We start from the raw sequence: 14,902 nt of genomic DNA on the forward strand, positions 1-14,902 counted from the left end.
CTTAAATCAAATAATTATGAGTAACTTGCATCATTAGTTTCTAAAACTTTGTATAGTTTAGCATTACAAGATCTACAGATACACCTTATAAAATAGGCAAAATTTGCTACAGGACACTAAAAAATCGTGTAATTGGCTGAGAGACATCGTAAAAATGTGACACTGCTGATGGACACTACAAAAATTATGTAATTGGCTATAGGACACCGGAGGCATTATTTTATAATTTCCGGAATGAATGAGGGGAGAGAAATTTCGAAATGACGAGAATGCCCCCATCTAGGCCTCTACTCCTTTCTTCTTGATGCAGCCGACATGTGGGCCCGTGCACAGTGTCGTCGTCCACCTCTCACCAGCGCTCGACGCCAACTGACGCCATTGCATCCATTCCAAAATCCGATCAATCCAGCGAGATAGTTAGCGATGCCCACTCCGGTGGCCGCCACGAGGCAGCGCTTCTCGTTGGCCGCCGTCCCCACCCTCGACGCCGCAGCCGCGTCCACGCACAGACCACCTCATCTCCTCCCTCCTCACCCCGCCCACGCCTCCCCTCCTCCACGACGCCCTTGGCTTGTGCCCGTAGCGCCGCCGTCTCCCTCAACAGGCTTCCCTCTGTCTCCGCCTCCACTGACAAGGCCCCCATCTCCATCCTCAATGACCTCGTCATTAGCTGCGTCTTCGCCGAGGCTGGATTCCACAGTGGGGACATTAAGCTAGCCATCCTCTGCCCAGCTTCGCCCATGCCGCTCCTCGGCTGCCTCCCCATGCGCACCCACCCGCTGCCTCTCTTCCTTTGCAGCTTCGCTGCCACGGATGATGTCGACGTCCCTTCGCCGGTCGGGAATATCGTTGGCGCCGGGCAGGAGAACTGTCGCCGCATCGCCGAGATCCTCTCCCGTGGCTGCAACTCCCGCGGCCGTCAAAGTCAAGCTCTCCCAGCTTGTCCTCGCCATCCTCTCCCGCAGCTGCATCGTGAAGAAGGAAATGAGTAGAGGGGGAATGAGTCGAGGGGGGCATTCTCGTCATTTCGAAATTTCTATCCCCTCTTTCAGCCCAAAAATTATAAAATAATGCCTCCGGTGTCCTACAGCCAATTACACAACTTTTGTAGTGTCTGTCGATAGTGTCACGTTTTTGCGGTGTCCCTCAGCCAATTACACAATTTTTGAGTGTCCCGTAGCAAATTTTGCCTATAAAATACTCCCTCCGTTTTATATTATAAGTTGTTTGATTTTTTTTTCATAATGACCTAATCAAACTTCTTTAAATTTGACCAAGTTTGACCAAGTTTATAGAAATATATAGTACTATTACTATTTTCAGTCCAAAATAAGCATATTATCAAAACATATTAGATTAAATGAAACTAATTTAATATTTTATATGTTGCTAAGTTTTTTATAAACTTTATCAAACTTAACCAAGTTTAAATTGGAAAAAAGTTAAACGACATAATATGAAACGGTGAGACCGTGAGGGTACTTTTATAATGTGTAACTTGCTTGATGTTAAACTATACTAATTTCTCAGAAACTAATGGTTAACGGTAGAAATGTTTTAATTAAGATAAATATCCTCCGTCTGGTTACAAGTAAATATTGCTCTTGACATCAACACGGTCGTCAGGACACTTATTTATTATAAATGATAAATACATTTTTTTAGTATAAAACATGTAAAAGATATGAAAGTTATACTCGTACCATCTTCAAAAGTTTAATTGAGATTACCCATAGTTCAAGTTTAAACGTCTTGATTGTATATATATTACGATTCGTCACTTATTTCTTTTTTTTAATTACACAGTATAACGTAGACACTCATAATACACGCACACTTACTGTTACAAAACCGGCCCGATGTATACCTCGGAAACCAAACCGCGGAAGAAAACGTCATAGGAGATCCAAACACGATGACAACACCGAGGCACGATATTTGATAACGGAGTTCAGCCGAGGTCTACATCTCCTGAGCACTGATTATAGGCGCTCCTTCCTGATCAAGCATATTACAGCGTATCAAAGTTACAACGATTCATGGCCGGTCGCCATCGACAGCCGCTCCCTCTCGCTATGCTAAATCACAATGCGGTTACAATAGGCACGTGCTCTCTATTTATGAGAGATCTTATGACAGAGTCTGACTTTTACTTAGTCCTAATGCCAATTACAACTCCAAGTTCTAAACTGTAACCGACTACATATATATATTCGACACAAACTATAGCACTCACCCCTATGAACACACGCATACAAACCATATCCCTATGAGCATCTTTAAAGACTGGGCCAACAAATCCTTAAGATTGACGAAGTTACCATGGGTACATAATTGTCTTGTCGACGAGTACGTTAAATTCTAAAAGTACAATACCGTTAAATCTTGAAAAAATCGTTTTAATAGGAAGTCGAACCAGTATCTAAGAATGGAGTAGTATATTGATGATCACATTGTACAATCAAAACTCGGAAGGGAGAAAAAAAAAAGAACTGTTCTCATCAATTATACTCCTGATGGCTATCTCGGAAAAAAAGTGATACTGTGCTGTGCTGATATGTTGTGTTCAGTGTGGACTTGGGAAGTGGGCAATCTCCCATGAACTTTAGCGGCGACAAGTTAGCATGGGATGCATGGTGACGCAACGGGTGGCATCTGCTTCCAGTGGATTATGTAAAGTGGTTTAAAAAAAATGGTGCTAATTTCCACAGTGTGGTTTGCAGTATCACACTGTTAACTAATCTGTACTTCCTCCGACATATAAAAAATCAACATACTACTACTGAATGTGATATATTTTAGTGCTACGAATCTTAATATAGATTCGTTGTATTAGAATGTATCACATTCAGTTTTAGATTTGTCTTTTAAGAGTATGGTTATCGCGTACCACATATGGTAACTTTCTTGGTTTTAAAAAAATATTCGTTATACCACCGAATAATAGTTATCCTCATTAAAAATGATAACCTTTATTAAAATGATAAAGGAAATCCTATATGGGATGGACATGACTACACAGCTAGTGGTAACTAGTTTGTCTAAACCAGCTACCACTCCATCTATGAGACACTCTATCCACCTATAATTCAAATAAAATTTTCTCTTAAACTACTCATCTGATCTACGATCCGATTACACCGTTGTGTTCGTAATAATTAAATCTTTATAATAAGATCTCACATGATTATATTTTGATAAAAAATCACAAATTACTTTTATGAAATATCTAAATTACTTTTAGATTTCACTAAGTTACTTCTTAGACATATAAAAGTAAATTCAGCAAAGTCTAAAGGTAATTTACATATATTATAGAAGTAACTGAGAGCAAAAGAAAGTAACTTTAATGCATGCAGTTTTCATTGGACATGACTATACAGCTAGTTGTTGCTGGTTTATACTCTATCTAGTGTCTCATTTCAACTTGAAAATTGCAATAGTATGTATCTTATGTGTGTTGAAGTTAACATTGAACTTACTTTTAAAATTTGTTAAACTTATGTGTATTGATCTGTGCTGATTAAATAAAGTTTTCTATATAAATTCATATTTTATCCCTACAATGAATTTATTTTTAATGTCGTGATAAAGTTACTTCCGTTTTGTTTTAAGTTACTTTTATAATATATATAAATTACTTTTAGACTTTATTAAATTTACTTTTATATGTCTAAGAAGTAATTTAGTCAAATCTAAAAGTAACTTATTTATACGATAAAAGTAACTTACGTATATAATAAAAGTAATTTACAAATATAAATATTTTTTTCATTGTAATATAATCATGTAAGATCTTGTTGTGAAGATTTAATTGTAACGAACACAATAGTGTAATTGGATTGTAGATCGGATAAGTAATTTGAGAGAAAACTTTATTTGAAGAGAAAAAAGGCATACATGTCTATCTCAGTCCTTCCTGCTACGTGGTTGTGTCAGCCTATCTGCAGTAAAGGACCAGTGGAGAAAGCGATAACGTAAGCCGAAAATAAATAGATAATGAGATCGGACGGTCGGAGGTGCGTCGCGCGATTAAACTAAAACGAGAGGGCGCACTGTTTAGATTTTACGATATGGGATAGGGTCTTCTCCGAGTACATGTGTGTTTGGTGGAGCCCCGGAGGAATCTGTCGGGTCCTTGGCTCCTTGCTGCCAAGATCCACTAAAGCCGATACCGACAATCTGCGGGATAAATCCGATTACTGAGATCAAACGAGAATTAGATTTTGGATATAATTTTCCACCTCTCAAAGGATAAGCTTCAATCTTAGCCATCTATTTTTCTCACTTGTTTTTATCATATCGATCCATTCATTTCCATTTTTCAATCCCACCTCTCCTAACCTATTTTTCAAACACACTCTTAGCCTATGTTCGGTTATTGGGGTTGGTAACCCATCTCCCCCATACGGAAAATAGAACGGTCCATTAGCGCGTGATTAATTAATTATTAGTTAACTTTTTTAAAAAAAATGGATTAATTTGAATTTTTTAAGTAACTTTCGTATAGAAACTTTTTTAAAAAATACACCGTTTAGCAGCTTGAAAAGCGTGCACGCGGAAAATAAGTGAGAGGGGATGGAAACTTGGAGTTCCGAAAACAGCCTTAGGGCAAGTACTATGGGCATCCAAGCACAAGCCTCGAGATGCCACATATGACTAAATAGTGAGGTGAAGGAGAGAAGAAATATGAGAGAGAAATAGTCACCTTTAATGCAAGGGGCAACCTCTACACAAACTTCAATAAACATGTGAGAGTGTTAGGGCACCCGCAATGGTTAGGCTCTCTACAAGAGATCCATGTCAACATATTTTTCTACTTGGAAGAAATTAAATGAAGAGAGAGAGCAAAGCTATCTACTAACCTGGAGATAGTCTATAGAGAAAAACGAGGTAATGGATTAGAGAGGTATAGATACCCATGTAGACATACCATTGAAGTGGCTTACTATTAATCTAGTCTATTGCTGAGATATACATGTTTTATAGATAGTACCTTACTTTACCATTGCGGGTGCTCTTAGAGCAAGTTTAATAGTATAGCCAACTACTAGCTCCAATTCATCTATAGCCAATCTAATAGCTCATTCATACAATAGTTACATACTACACTATTAATACCTGGTCCCACCAGTCATACACACAGTGTGTCTTGGAGTCCGTGCTACATGTAGCCCGCTGCTCTTCTCTATTCTCATCTATCTTCTTAAAATATGTTTGCAGCTGGCTTATAGCCTGCTATTGTACCTACTCTTAGAGATATTGGGGATTGTGTGGTAGAGACAACCTATTAGAGCAGGTACAATAGCAGACTATTAGCCTGCTATAAACATGTTGTAATAAGATAAAAGATGAGATAGAAGAGCAGCGGGCTACAGATCTGTAGCAAACTTGCTCTTATACATGTCACCTCTTAATTTAATTATGTATATCATACATAAAATTAGATGTGGTGGTCACCTCTATTATAAAACTTGCTAAACTCCTGTAGGTCATAAACCCTCCTAACAATGAACTTCCAAAGCTTTAGCTATTGTGTATTTGTGTACTTGTGTATTGCATTGAATGCAGGAACGATGTTGGATTTCATGAACATGTTTAACAACTTTAAGTTGAATAGACAGAATTATATGTTTATATGCATAAAGTTTGAAATGTCATGTCTAAAACAGGTATACTCTTTCTGTTCTAAAAAGAATCTGGATTTTTTTATGAAACATGAGGGAGCATATTGTGGAAAAGATGAACTTGATTCTGATAGTGCAGTGACAAAGATATGTGGTTTTAACCCTAAAATCTCATGTTCAATCTTAACATACTTATAATTTCTTCTTAAAAATATTTGGAGGGACGTCTGTCACTCCTCTTATAAAATAAACTCGAGATAGAATGTGTCTTCTAGTCCCTCCCTTCATCCCATAATATATAATTTTTTTCTTTTATTTTGTTACCGAGGGAGTATCTACGTAGATCGGTCACCTCAGAGAGATTTTACAACCTGTAGTTTTGAACTTTTGACCTGAAGTAGGCAGGTGCTTACGCATGCTTTACCACGAGAAACTTGGTTGGACCAGGTTCGGCACCTTATCATGCCAGCATTAATTTTGGTCGTTGGAAGGAAGCTGCATGTTTTTACTTGTGAACAGAAAACAATGATTGTGACGTGACGGCCAGACTCAGTTGCACTGCACCGCCTTTTGTTGTCCATTTTAACTTCACCATGCTAAGATACACCTCCGGAATAGAGCTCTCAACTAATCCATGCAATTATACAACATGTAATGCAGATAAAAAGGATGATCATCAGATTGAGTTCGTCCACAGGCCACAGTACCTTGCAACCTGACATGAATGCACATTTGAAATGAAACAACACCGCAGTGCAAAGCAGGCTGAAAACAAGAAAGTTTTAAACGTCATTTCGCTTCCCAAAGATCTGCATTAACAAAAAATAAACTGTACATCTCCGGTAGCAACTCAATTTACAGAACTTTGATTCCGGGGAGTTAGGAGGGGGTGGCAACATTCACACAGCGCCTGAGACGGGCGTGCGATGGACTTTTTTATACATCACGGTGGTTTGGGTCACAACTGCCAGGACGCCGCCTTAGGAAGTGTACGCGGATGCGGATGGGGATTGCAGGAGACGCCGAACCATAGGTACATTAGTTGAAGCAGAGCCGTAGGCATACACTCCCATTGGAGGAGCCATCGTTGGATGGTCAAATTTGCAATTCGCGCCGAACTTGCAGATGCCATAGCGAGAATAGAACTTGCACAGTTCTTCTCCCTGAAAATCTCGAAACAGCCGTGTCATAGTCAATCATTAGGTGTTATAGGAACAATCAAAGGTTTTTTCAAGTGTTAATCTTCATACTAATATATACAGTGGGTACTCTTTATCTACTGCCGTGGAACTGTCATATTTGATTATGAAATTTTAGCTCTAGAAAATATTTGATCATCAATGTCAAGACTTTATGACCTTGCAAAATACATTTCCTAATTGAGAACAGGGTAAAATTATGAACTATGCCTCTGAACCTTCATACACAGGCAGCACATTTTTTGTTGTAAAATTCATCTTAATATCAGCGGAAAGACTGGACCAGAGAAAGAAAAAGTTAAGACAGGCATATACTCTTGATCCTCTAAAAGAGATGAGGCGGTACAATGATCAACCATGAACATTAAAGTGATACGTGGAACATGAGAACACAAATAATTGTCACTGGAACATAAGTACAAAAAGGTTTGTAGTAACTTACCGGACGTAGTGGAAGACCCACTGGACTCAAGACACAATCTGGAGTAGGCATTGATCGCACCCGGGGATGATGGAACTTGCACACCGCACCAAATTTACAGTCTCCAGTCTTCATGTAGTATTGACATTCTGGTTGATCAGGTCTCTCAGGAAATACATTCTCTCTCTGCAATGCGTATTGAGGTACAGGATATGAACTAGATCTGTAGGGTGACAACATTCCCTGATTGCCTGCACTGGCATCAACTTGCTGAGAAGTTCCATAGGTTTGTTGAGCCCCTGGGGACTGCAGTCGACTCTCAGAAGATGAAACAGGCATCATTTGGCCCTTGAAAAGCAAAATCACAAAAAATCAACTTTAGTATGATTCCAGCAATTGGTGTAAGAGTGGATTCCAATGTTATAGCTTTTCACTTTCAAAAAATAAATATTAGTGTTCTAAACAAATCAGAGGATATAAACTGTAGCAGCCAAACTTAAATTGTAGGGCAAGCTGCAGTCAACGGATCTACAAAGGATTATTAATCAATTAGAAATACCATAGCACACAACAATCCCATTTATACAGAAACAAAACCACAAAGAACATTTAGTTCAGTAGCAGCCAAACTTAAATTGTAGGGCAAGCTGCAGTCAATGGATCTACAAAGGATTATTAATCAATTAGAAACACCATAGCACACAACAATGCCATTTATACAGAAACAAAACCACAAAGAACATTAGTTCATGCCCAAAAGAGAACTATTCAGCAATCATCACATAGTTCTTTCCATTGAATAAATCACTTCATACCTAGTTAAATGAGAGAAACCATCATTGTAGGAAGTGGGATTTGATATGCAACATTACTAGTGGCCTGTGGAGTCAGTATAGTTCTGATGAAGATCACAACTAAAGTTAATAATGGTATATTTTTGCAATTCAGTTTTATATTTTAACAGGGTCGAGAGCAATTAAAGATCAACCCAGATTGTTAGGAAATTAACAGAGCATGAAAGCCAACGTAAACAATCCATGATTGGGAAAATCACGTCTCCACTATATGTCTATGACTGTGAGAAGAAATGATCTTACAGTATATGAGTTCCAGCTTGGTACTTGAACAAGACCTTGCGGTACAATCATCGGTGCATAATTTGAGGGATTCTGCCATCTAGGGCTTGGAATAAAAGAACCTCTTGGAAAAGCCCAGCTAGCCATTGTTCCAGTATAAGGTGGACCCGCGGTTGCAGAGGAATGTACAGAAGGATAAATAGGTGAACCACGTGAAGAAGCCATAGCATTGAAAAGTTCTGGATGGTGAAATTTACATGTATTCCCATATTTACACTGTCCTGTTTTTAAGTAATATGCACACTCCTTTTCACTCTACAGAAGCAAACAGACTTCACTTCAGTACATCAAAGAGAAGAAACTATAAAAAGGAAGGGCAGATGATGTGCTGCAGCAATAAACTACAAACCGGTCGGAGTGGATATCCTAATGTGTTTAGCTGCACCCTCCCTGCAATTCCAGCTTTTTCTCTGGGATGATGGAATTTGCATGTAGGCCCAAACTTGCATGTTCCAGTCTTCAGATAATACTGAACAGAAAATTTTGAGAAATTATTTCATTTCAACACCTGTCCAACTTAATAAAAAAACTACACCACTCTAAATTGCATAATGTCAACTCTAGAAACATAGACAAACAAAAACAGCTAGTTTCCTTACACAAGGACAATCTGCAATTGTGTGATTATAATTTGGAGAAAACTGAAGCTAGTCTAGCTGTTCTGTTGTTGCTGCATGAATGCACAACTAATGCATGTAATTCTTGTCTGGTTTCCGTTTTCACATGAAGAAGAAAGAATAAAGATTAAGTCTAGGGATCTAGGCTCTCACATGAACTTCAACCTTTTGTCAACCTATGGTGCACAAATTCAATACCTCCTTTCTAGCTACATGTTTTTTCAAAGCATATACGACCAGACAAACCATTTCTTGTCACAGAATGCATATGCAGTAGATTGCTAGCCATTGTTAACTAATAAACCCTGGCCTGAGTTCAAGTAACCATAATTACCTGACATTCTGGTTGCCCCATCCTCTCAGGGTATTCTCCTTTCATTCTGGCAGAGGCAATAGCCTAACATTAAACAGATCCAATCTAACTTGAGAATAAAAACATGAGGTATGAAGAAAAGATAAAACGATCAGAATTGAATATAAGATATAATTTACAGAAAAATGGTAGTCACTAATTTAAATCTGTAATGCATCACTCGGCCTATGCCTGCTGGTGGCAATTGTCCAAAGGAGAATGGGTCTCTGCTTATCATGAAACATGGGTTACATTACATACAGCTGAACATGCTCCATTGCGTAGTCCTTCCCCAGTTTCAGCCTATTCTTCTAAACTACAACCTAATGATGACATCCTGACTGAGATTACCCCATGAATCAGTGTGATAAGAAACAATAATGCTACATAAGAACAGTTGGGTCAAGTATCTATTCACCAGATTCCTATCCTGAGGATGATTGAACCTGCAGCTCATACCGAACCTGCACAATCCAGTCCTGAGGTAGTAAGTGCAGTCCGGTTCTCCGGACCGCTCAGGATATGGTCCAGGTTGCATAGCGCCACTGCCGCTCATGGTCATCTGCTGCCACATACCCTCTGCAACCAACATTGCACACACCACATGAAACAAAAATCCAAGACCAACAAGCACACAAGATGAAAGTTGTTCGGCGTCAATAAGGTCACGCTATAAAACTACCCACATTTCACCAGCAACGGCACAAACACAATAAACAGACCCAAACACCACTTGATTCGCTAATATCTCACTTGTGGTAGTAACGAAAATTCTACAATAGCATCCACTCATTCTAGATGTATCACAGGTTAAACATGAAATTGTAAAAAAAAAAAAAGGATAGCTGATAAGCACATCACTGTCTAACCAGAATGAGTCACACCACGAAAACCTCACTTACGCGCCTACAAGGAGTAGTTTCCGTTGCAATATGATTCGATGGATTATTATTACTCCGTGATTCATAACAAAAATACCAGCGGAGTAGCTGCTAGTTAAATCCATGAGAAAAATCACGAAACACTACGCACCGGAGAGCTAAACCTACTCAGAATTAATCCCCTCCAAACCCCAATTCCACCGACCGACCAATCAAGCGCGCAGGGTAAAAAGCGCAGGAGAAATCCAAACCTCCATAGAGAGCGGCGGGGTCGTGGGAAGGCTCGTCCGTGGCGGCGGCGGTGGCGGGGAGCTGCGAGGGAGGGGGGGGAGGCGGAGGAGGAGGAAGAGGAGGCGTGGGGGCGGCGGCGGAGGCCGTCACCGTCACCACCGCTGGAGCGGAGGCCCTTCCGGCGTCGTCCATCGGCGGCGAGCTGCGGCGCGGGCCATCACGCGATCGCCGCGGCGGCGGCGGCGACGCGGGATGCCATCCTCGGAGCTCCGGCGACGGGCGGTGGCGGCGGCGGTGGAGGTGGGGGGCGGGTGATCGGTGGCGCGGCGGTGAGGAGGTGGAGGGCGCCCTTTGCCTGCCTTGCCCCTTGTATTTATTCCTCTCTCTCTCTCTCTCTCTAGCTTCTCTCTCTCCTGTCTTTGGTGCGCGCGTGCTACGTGCACTCGCGCGGTGGCGGTCCGTGCTTGCGTGGCATGGGCGTAGATACTGCTCCCTCTGTTCCAATTTAAATACAGGCTATAATTTTCCGTGCTAAATTTTAATCGCTCGTTTTATTTGAAAGTTTTAAAAAATAAAAACAGAAGTTACGCATAAAGTACTATTCATATTTTATCATCTAATAACAATAAAAATACTAATTATAAAAAAATTAAATAAGACGCAAGATCAAATTTAATGGTTGTACTTATAATAGGACTGAGTTAGTAAGTAGAGCTCTCCGTTTAAAAATTTCTGGTCTTTGTAAGGACATGAAAGAGCTAGAGCTCTCCTTTGCTTAAAAAAGATGGCTTGGGAGTTAAAAAAAACCTATAGAGAAAGCACAATGCATGACGTATGAAAAAAACTATAGCGATGCATTCTTTTTATTTTAATATGATAGTCACAGTAAATAATGTGAGTAATATGCTCACTTCGGGCGTCACGACATTTTGTCCCCTTACTAGTCAATAATATAGTGAAATGTTTCCGGTCACGGTCTTTTCGGCGTATTTGTCGGATTATTTGCTCAATGCTCAGGAAAATATGTTTTCTTTAATAAAGAAAGCTTTCTTCTATTGCTTAGATGACTAAATTTAAACTATGTGTTTACTTTATTTCTTAAAATATTAATTTATTAATGTAGTTAGTAGGTGATCCGCTCAATAATCTAAATCAGATTAGACCTCAATAAAAACTTAAATATAAATGGATGGATGAAAACTATGCATGTACATTTCTTGTAATTACTTTCATAATAATATTATTATAGTTTTAGATATTAGTAGTCAAGTTGCAGTTGGAACTTGCGAGCGCTTATGTCCTTATTAATGTCCAAAACAACATCTATTTGTAACAGAAGGGAATATAAAAAAATGGCACAAAAAAAACTAAAACAAATTCCATTGAATTAATTTTCAGTAATAAATAGAATGAATGTACATGAATATTTTATATTAACCTACATATTCTAAAATATAAATGTTAAAAAATACTTGGGAAATTTTGTATCAGCCATATTTCAAACCAAATGTAGTTTTACCAGATAAATAAAGAATTAAGCAGCCATATCATCTCGTCTATAGTTGATCATTAATCACAACACTTATTAACTATAAAAATAATTTATGGGTGAACTTCTAATAGCGACTTAAAAGCAATTGCTGAAAAATAAATTTTGACAAAAAATATAAAAAAATAACTCTAAAATTAAATTTTATTTGTTGCTAATAAGTTGTAGAGTAAGGGTGTGTTTAGTTCACTCGAAAATTAGAAATTTGGTTGAAATTAAAATGATGTGATGAAAAGGTTGAAAGTTTGAAGAAAAAGTTTGGAACTACACTCGGCCTAAACAATGGAGAAATTGCTTTGTCGAATGCCAAACGAATTGGACGCATGGTGCACCTAGCAATTCCGCGCTGATGCTCGTGTGTATGCGTGCCAGTGTGCGGGGGAGTTGGCCCCTGTTTTTTTTTTTTCGCTCCTACGCTCGGCTCGCCATATGTGCATTTGGGCCTTCTTTTTGTTCGGGTGTGAATTGTGAGGAGAGGAGCAAGAGCGTGGGAGTGGAGTGACCTCAGCCAGTCGTTTCGGCTTCCTTTTCCCTCAAATTTTTTTTCTCTCTTTTTCCCCCTTTTATTTGTCCCCTCCTTTTCTTTTTTAAAAATTTTTTCCTCCAATTCGATACGTATCTTTTCTTTTTCCAAATCTTCGTGCTCACCGACCACTTGTTTTTTCCTCCCCGTACGACGAATCGAGCGATTTTTGGAGGGCTCTGGTCCCTCTCGCCGTCGTCCTCCTCTTCCCCATCCCGTCCGGCTTCCAGATGAAGCAAAAGCAATTTGCACCGGTGCGCGTGTGTGTGTTCATGCGTGGGCATGGACCAATCTACGTATACAATGCTACAGTTGATGAGCGCCAATATTGCGCCGTACCACTACAGTGGTGGACAACTGTGGTGTTGGCTGTGTGCTTGGGCATTTCTTCTCCAAGCAAAAGGCAAAAGCTATGTACATTTATGCATCGAACTTTATAACAATAAAAATAATACTAATACTAACATCATGCACAAAACTTTATGGTATACTGACCATTAATTGTACTTAGAAAATTTATCTCACTAGGTGAGTGAGTGAGATGAGCCAGCCCAGTGGATCCCACGAATCAATTACCAATAAAATGGGCCATGGGCTTGGCCCGATTACCACATCTAAAACGGGGGGAAAAGCCGGAGAACACGTGCTGGGCCCAGTGGCTTTGTGGCAGGCCATTAGATGGGTGCACATGGGCTCAGTCACATCGGAAACCAACTAGTTGGGGCCAATATTCTCTTGTCTGGGCGTAGTTGGGCCACTGTTATACTGTTTGGGCCTTAGACTCCACAATAGTAAAGCAGCCATACGCTCAGCCAAGAGCCCAAGAGTACAAGTGATTGGGGTGAGTACGAAACAACGCTCCAAAACTCCCTTTGTGATTCGGTCACGCCTCACGCCATCGCAGCCCGGAGCACAAGCTGCAGCACCGCACACGCATGTTGAAACTGTTTTTTTTTTTGCCTTGCAAAAATTCCGGGAATCCGCCGTGTGAGCTCCCGCCCGAAAACGAGGAGGAAAACCTTGTGCGGCCGTGCCACCGGTGCTGGCTGAAGTGAACAGATTTTGGACGAGAGGCATATCACACTGCAAGAACGCACACGGCTCAGGAAGTCAGGATCCGATTCGATTCGACCACGCGGATGCCGGATTGAGATCGGGTGCGACTGCACCTTTGGACTGCATGCATTTTCAGCCATTTATTTTTGTGATCAACAGTCCAGATCAACTGTTACAGTACCCTGAACAATATTTTATGGTTTGGTACTTTTGCTACAGTAACCGACCTAATCTTGGATCTAGCAGCTACAACTGTTTAAGTTGCAATCCATACTACTACGGGATCCGGATCCATCGAGGGCACCCTACTCCTCTTCCTCTCCCCGTGTCGCGCTGCCACGCTGCAGCCTTTTGTGCAACCGAGTTTTGAGCTTTTGGCGATACCCAAAAGCGAGCCAAATCGTCGTGGCCATGATGAGGAGTGCTACAAGCGAAAAAGCGTCGCGCTTTCTACTTTCTAGTCAAAACTCATCACATGATGGAGAGAGATTTGAGCGTCCTCGCAGCCGAATACCACGTGAGATTGTGTGTGCCTGTGTGGTCGTACGTGCCATCATAGTCTGAGCGTACTCATCCACTGAGATGTGGACCAACCTTCGTGGTCTTGACTTTTTTTTTTAACAAACACACAGTCGTAATGCAGCGCACATACTAATCTATATGAACGTACTCCACACATACGCACACACTATCTCCTATAAGCATTTGCGGAAAAAGCAAATCTTGAAATTAACGAAATTGTCACAGTCAACTCGTTGTTAGCAGGTACAGTACATCACTTATCACTGAAAGAAAATAATTAGCCGTAAATTCGATCGCCCACGTAAAATCTAGTTTCAGAAAAAAAAAAAAACAACTGACCAGTTAATCTGCTTTCCCTTGGCGTCGTGGTTTGGACTTTGGACGGACGAGACTGGACCACCCAACCACTAGTCGTCGTCGTCTCGTCGAGCTGACCTGACCCTGGCCTTGGCCTAGCCACTAGTACTAGTGTACTGGAGTAGTAGTACACTGCTTCTGTATACTACACGGTGAGCCCGTCCATCCATTGTTACATCCGACCGTCCCTCCGTTGGACCGATGGATCATGCGCCGTCCGATCCAATCTAACGCGCGCGGTGAACACCTGTCGCGATCGCGGCGTGGTCCCTCCCCTCTGGCGCGGCTCTGCGGCAAACAACAAACTCCACTGCACCGGATGACCGGACTGGAATCACAGGTTTACGGTGTGGGCTCCCAACTGGACGCGAACCCTGCCAATCTGCCACCATGCTAGCTTCAGGGGCGCGCATTTATCAATGTTTATTTCG

General features: G+C 40.8%; 1 protein-coding gene across 1 annotated transcript; it reads right to left on the reverse strand.

Annotated features, from left to right (window-relative positions):
- Nucleotides 1-5,946: 5,946 nt before the first annotated feature.
- LOC4324354 (zinc finger CCCH domain-containing protein 12-like) lies at nt 5,947-10,804 on the reverse strand. Its single transcript, NM_001406110.1, has 7 exons — nt 10,485-10,804; nt 9,771-9,931; nt 9,335-9,397; nt 8,733-8,852; nt 8,345-8,638; nt 7,269-7,595; nt 5,947-6,790 (listed from the first exon to the last, which is right to left on the reverse strand). Exons 1-7 carry the CDS (start codon nt 10,654-10,656, stop codon nt 6,608-6,610), a joined length of 1,320 nt encoding a protein of 439 aa, NP_001393039.1. The 5' UTR covers nt 10,657-10,804; the 3' UTR covers nt 5,947-6,607.
- Between the last annotated feature and the right edge of the window lie 4,098 nt (nt 10,805-14,902).

Source organism: Oryza sativa, chromosome 1 (genome assembly GCF_034140825.1).
Source record: "Oryza sativa Japonica Group chromosome 1, ASM3414082v1".
NCBI classification, from domain to species: domain Eukaryota; kingdom Viridiplantae; phylum Streptophyta; class Magnoliopsida; order Poales; family Poaceae; genus Oryza; species Oryza sativa.

Excerpts from the sequence above, each read along its gene's own strand:
- LOC4324354 (NM_001406110.1), bottom strand. The coding sequence starts at position 10,656 with ATGGACGACGCCGGAAGGGCCTCCGCTCCAGCGGTGGTGACGGTGACG. Across the intron at positions 9,398-9,770 it reads ATCCTCAGGATAGGAATCTG|GCTATTGCCTCTGCCAGAAT; the intron begins GTGAATAGATAC and ends GTTTAATGTTAG. Across the intron at positions 8,639-8,732 it reads TAGGATATCCACTCCGACCG|AGTGAAAAGGAGTGTGCATA; the intron begins GTTTGTAGTTTA and ends TTGCTTCTGTAG.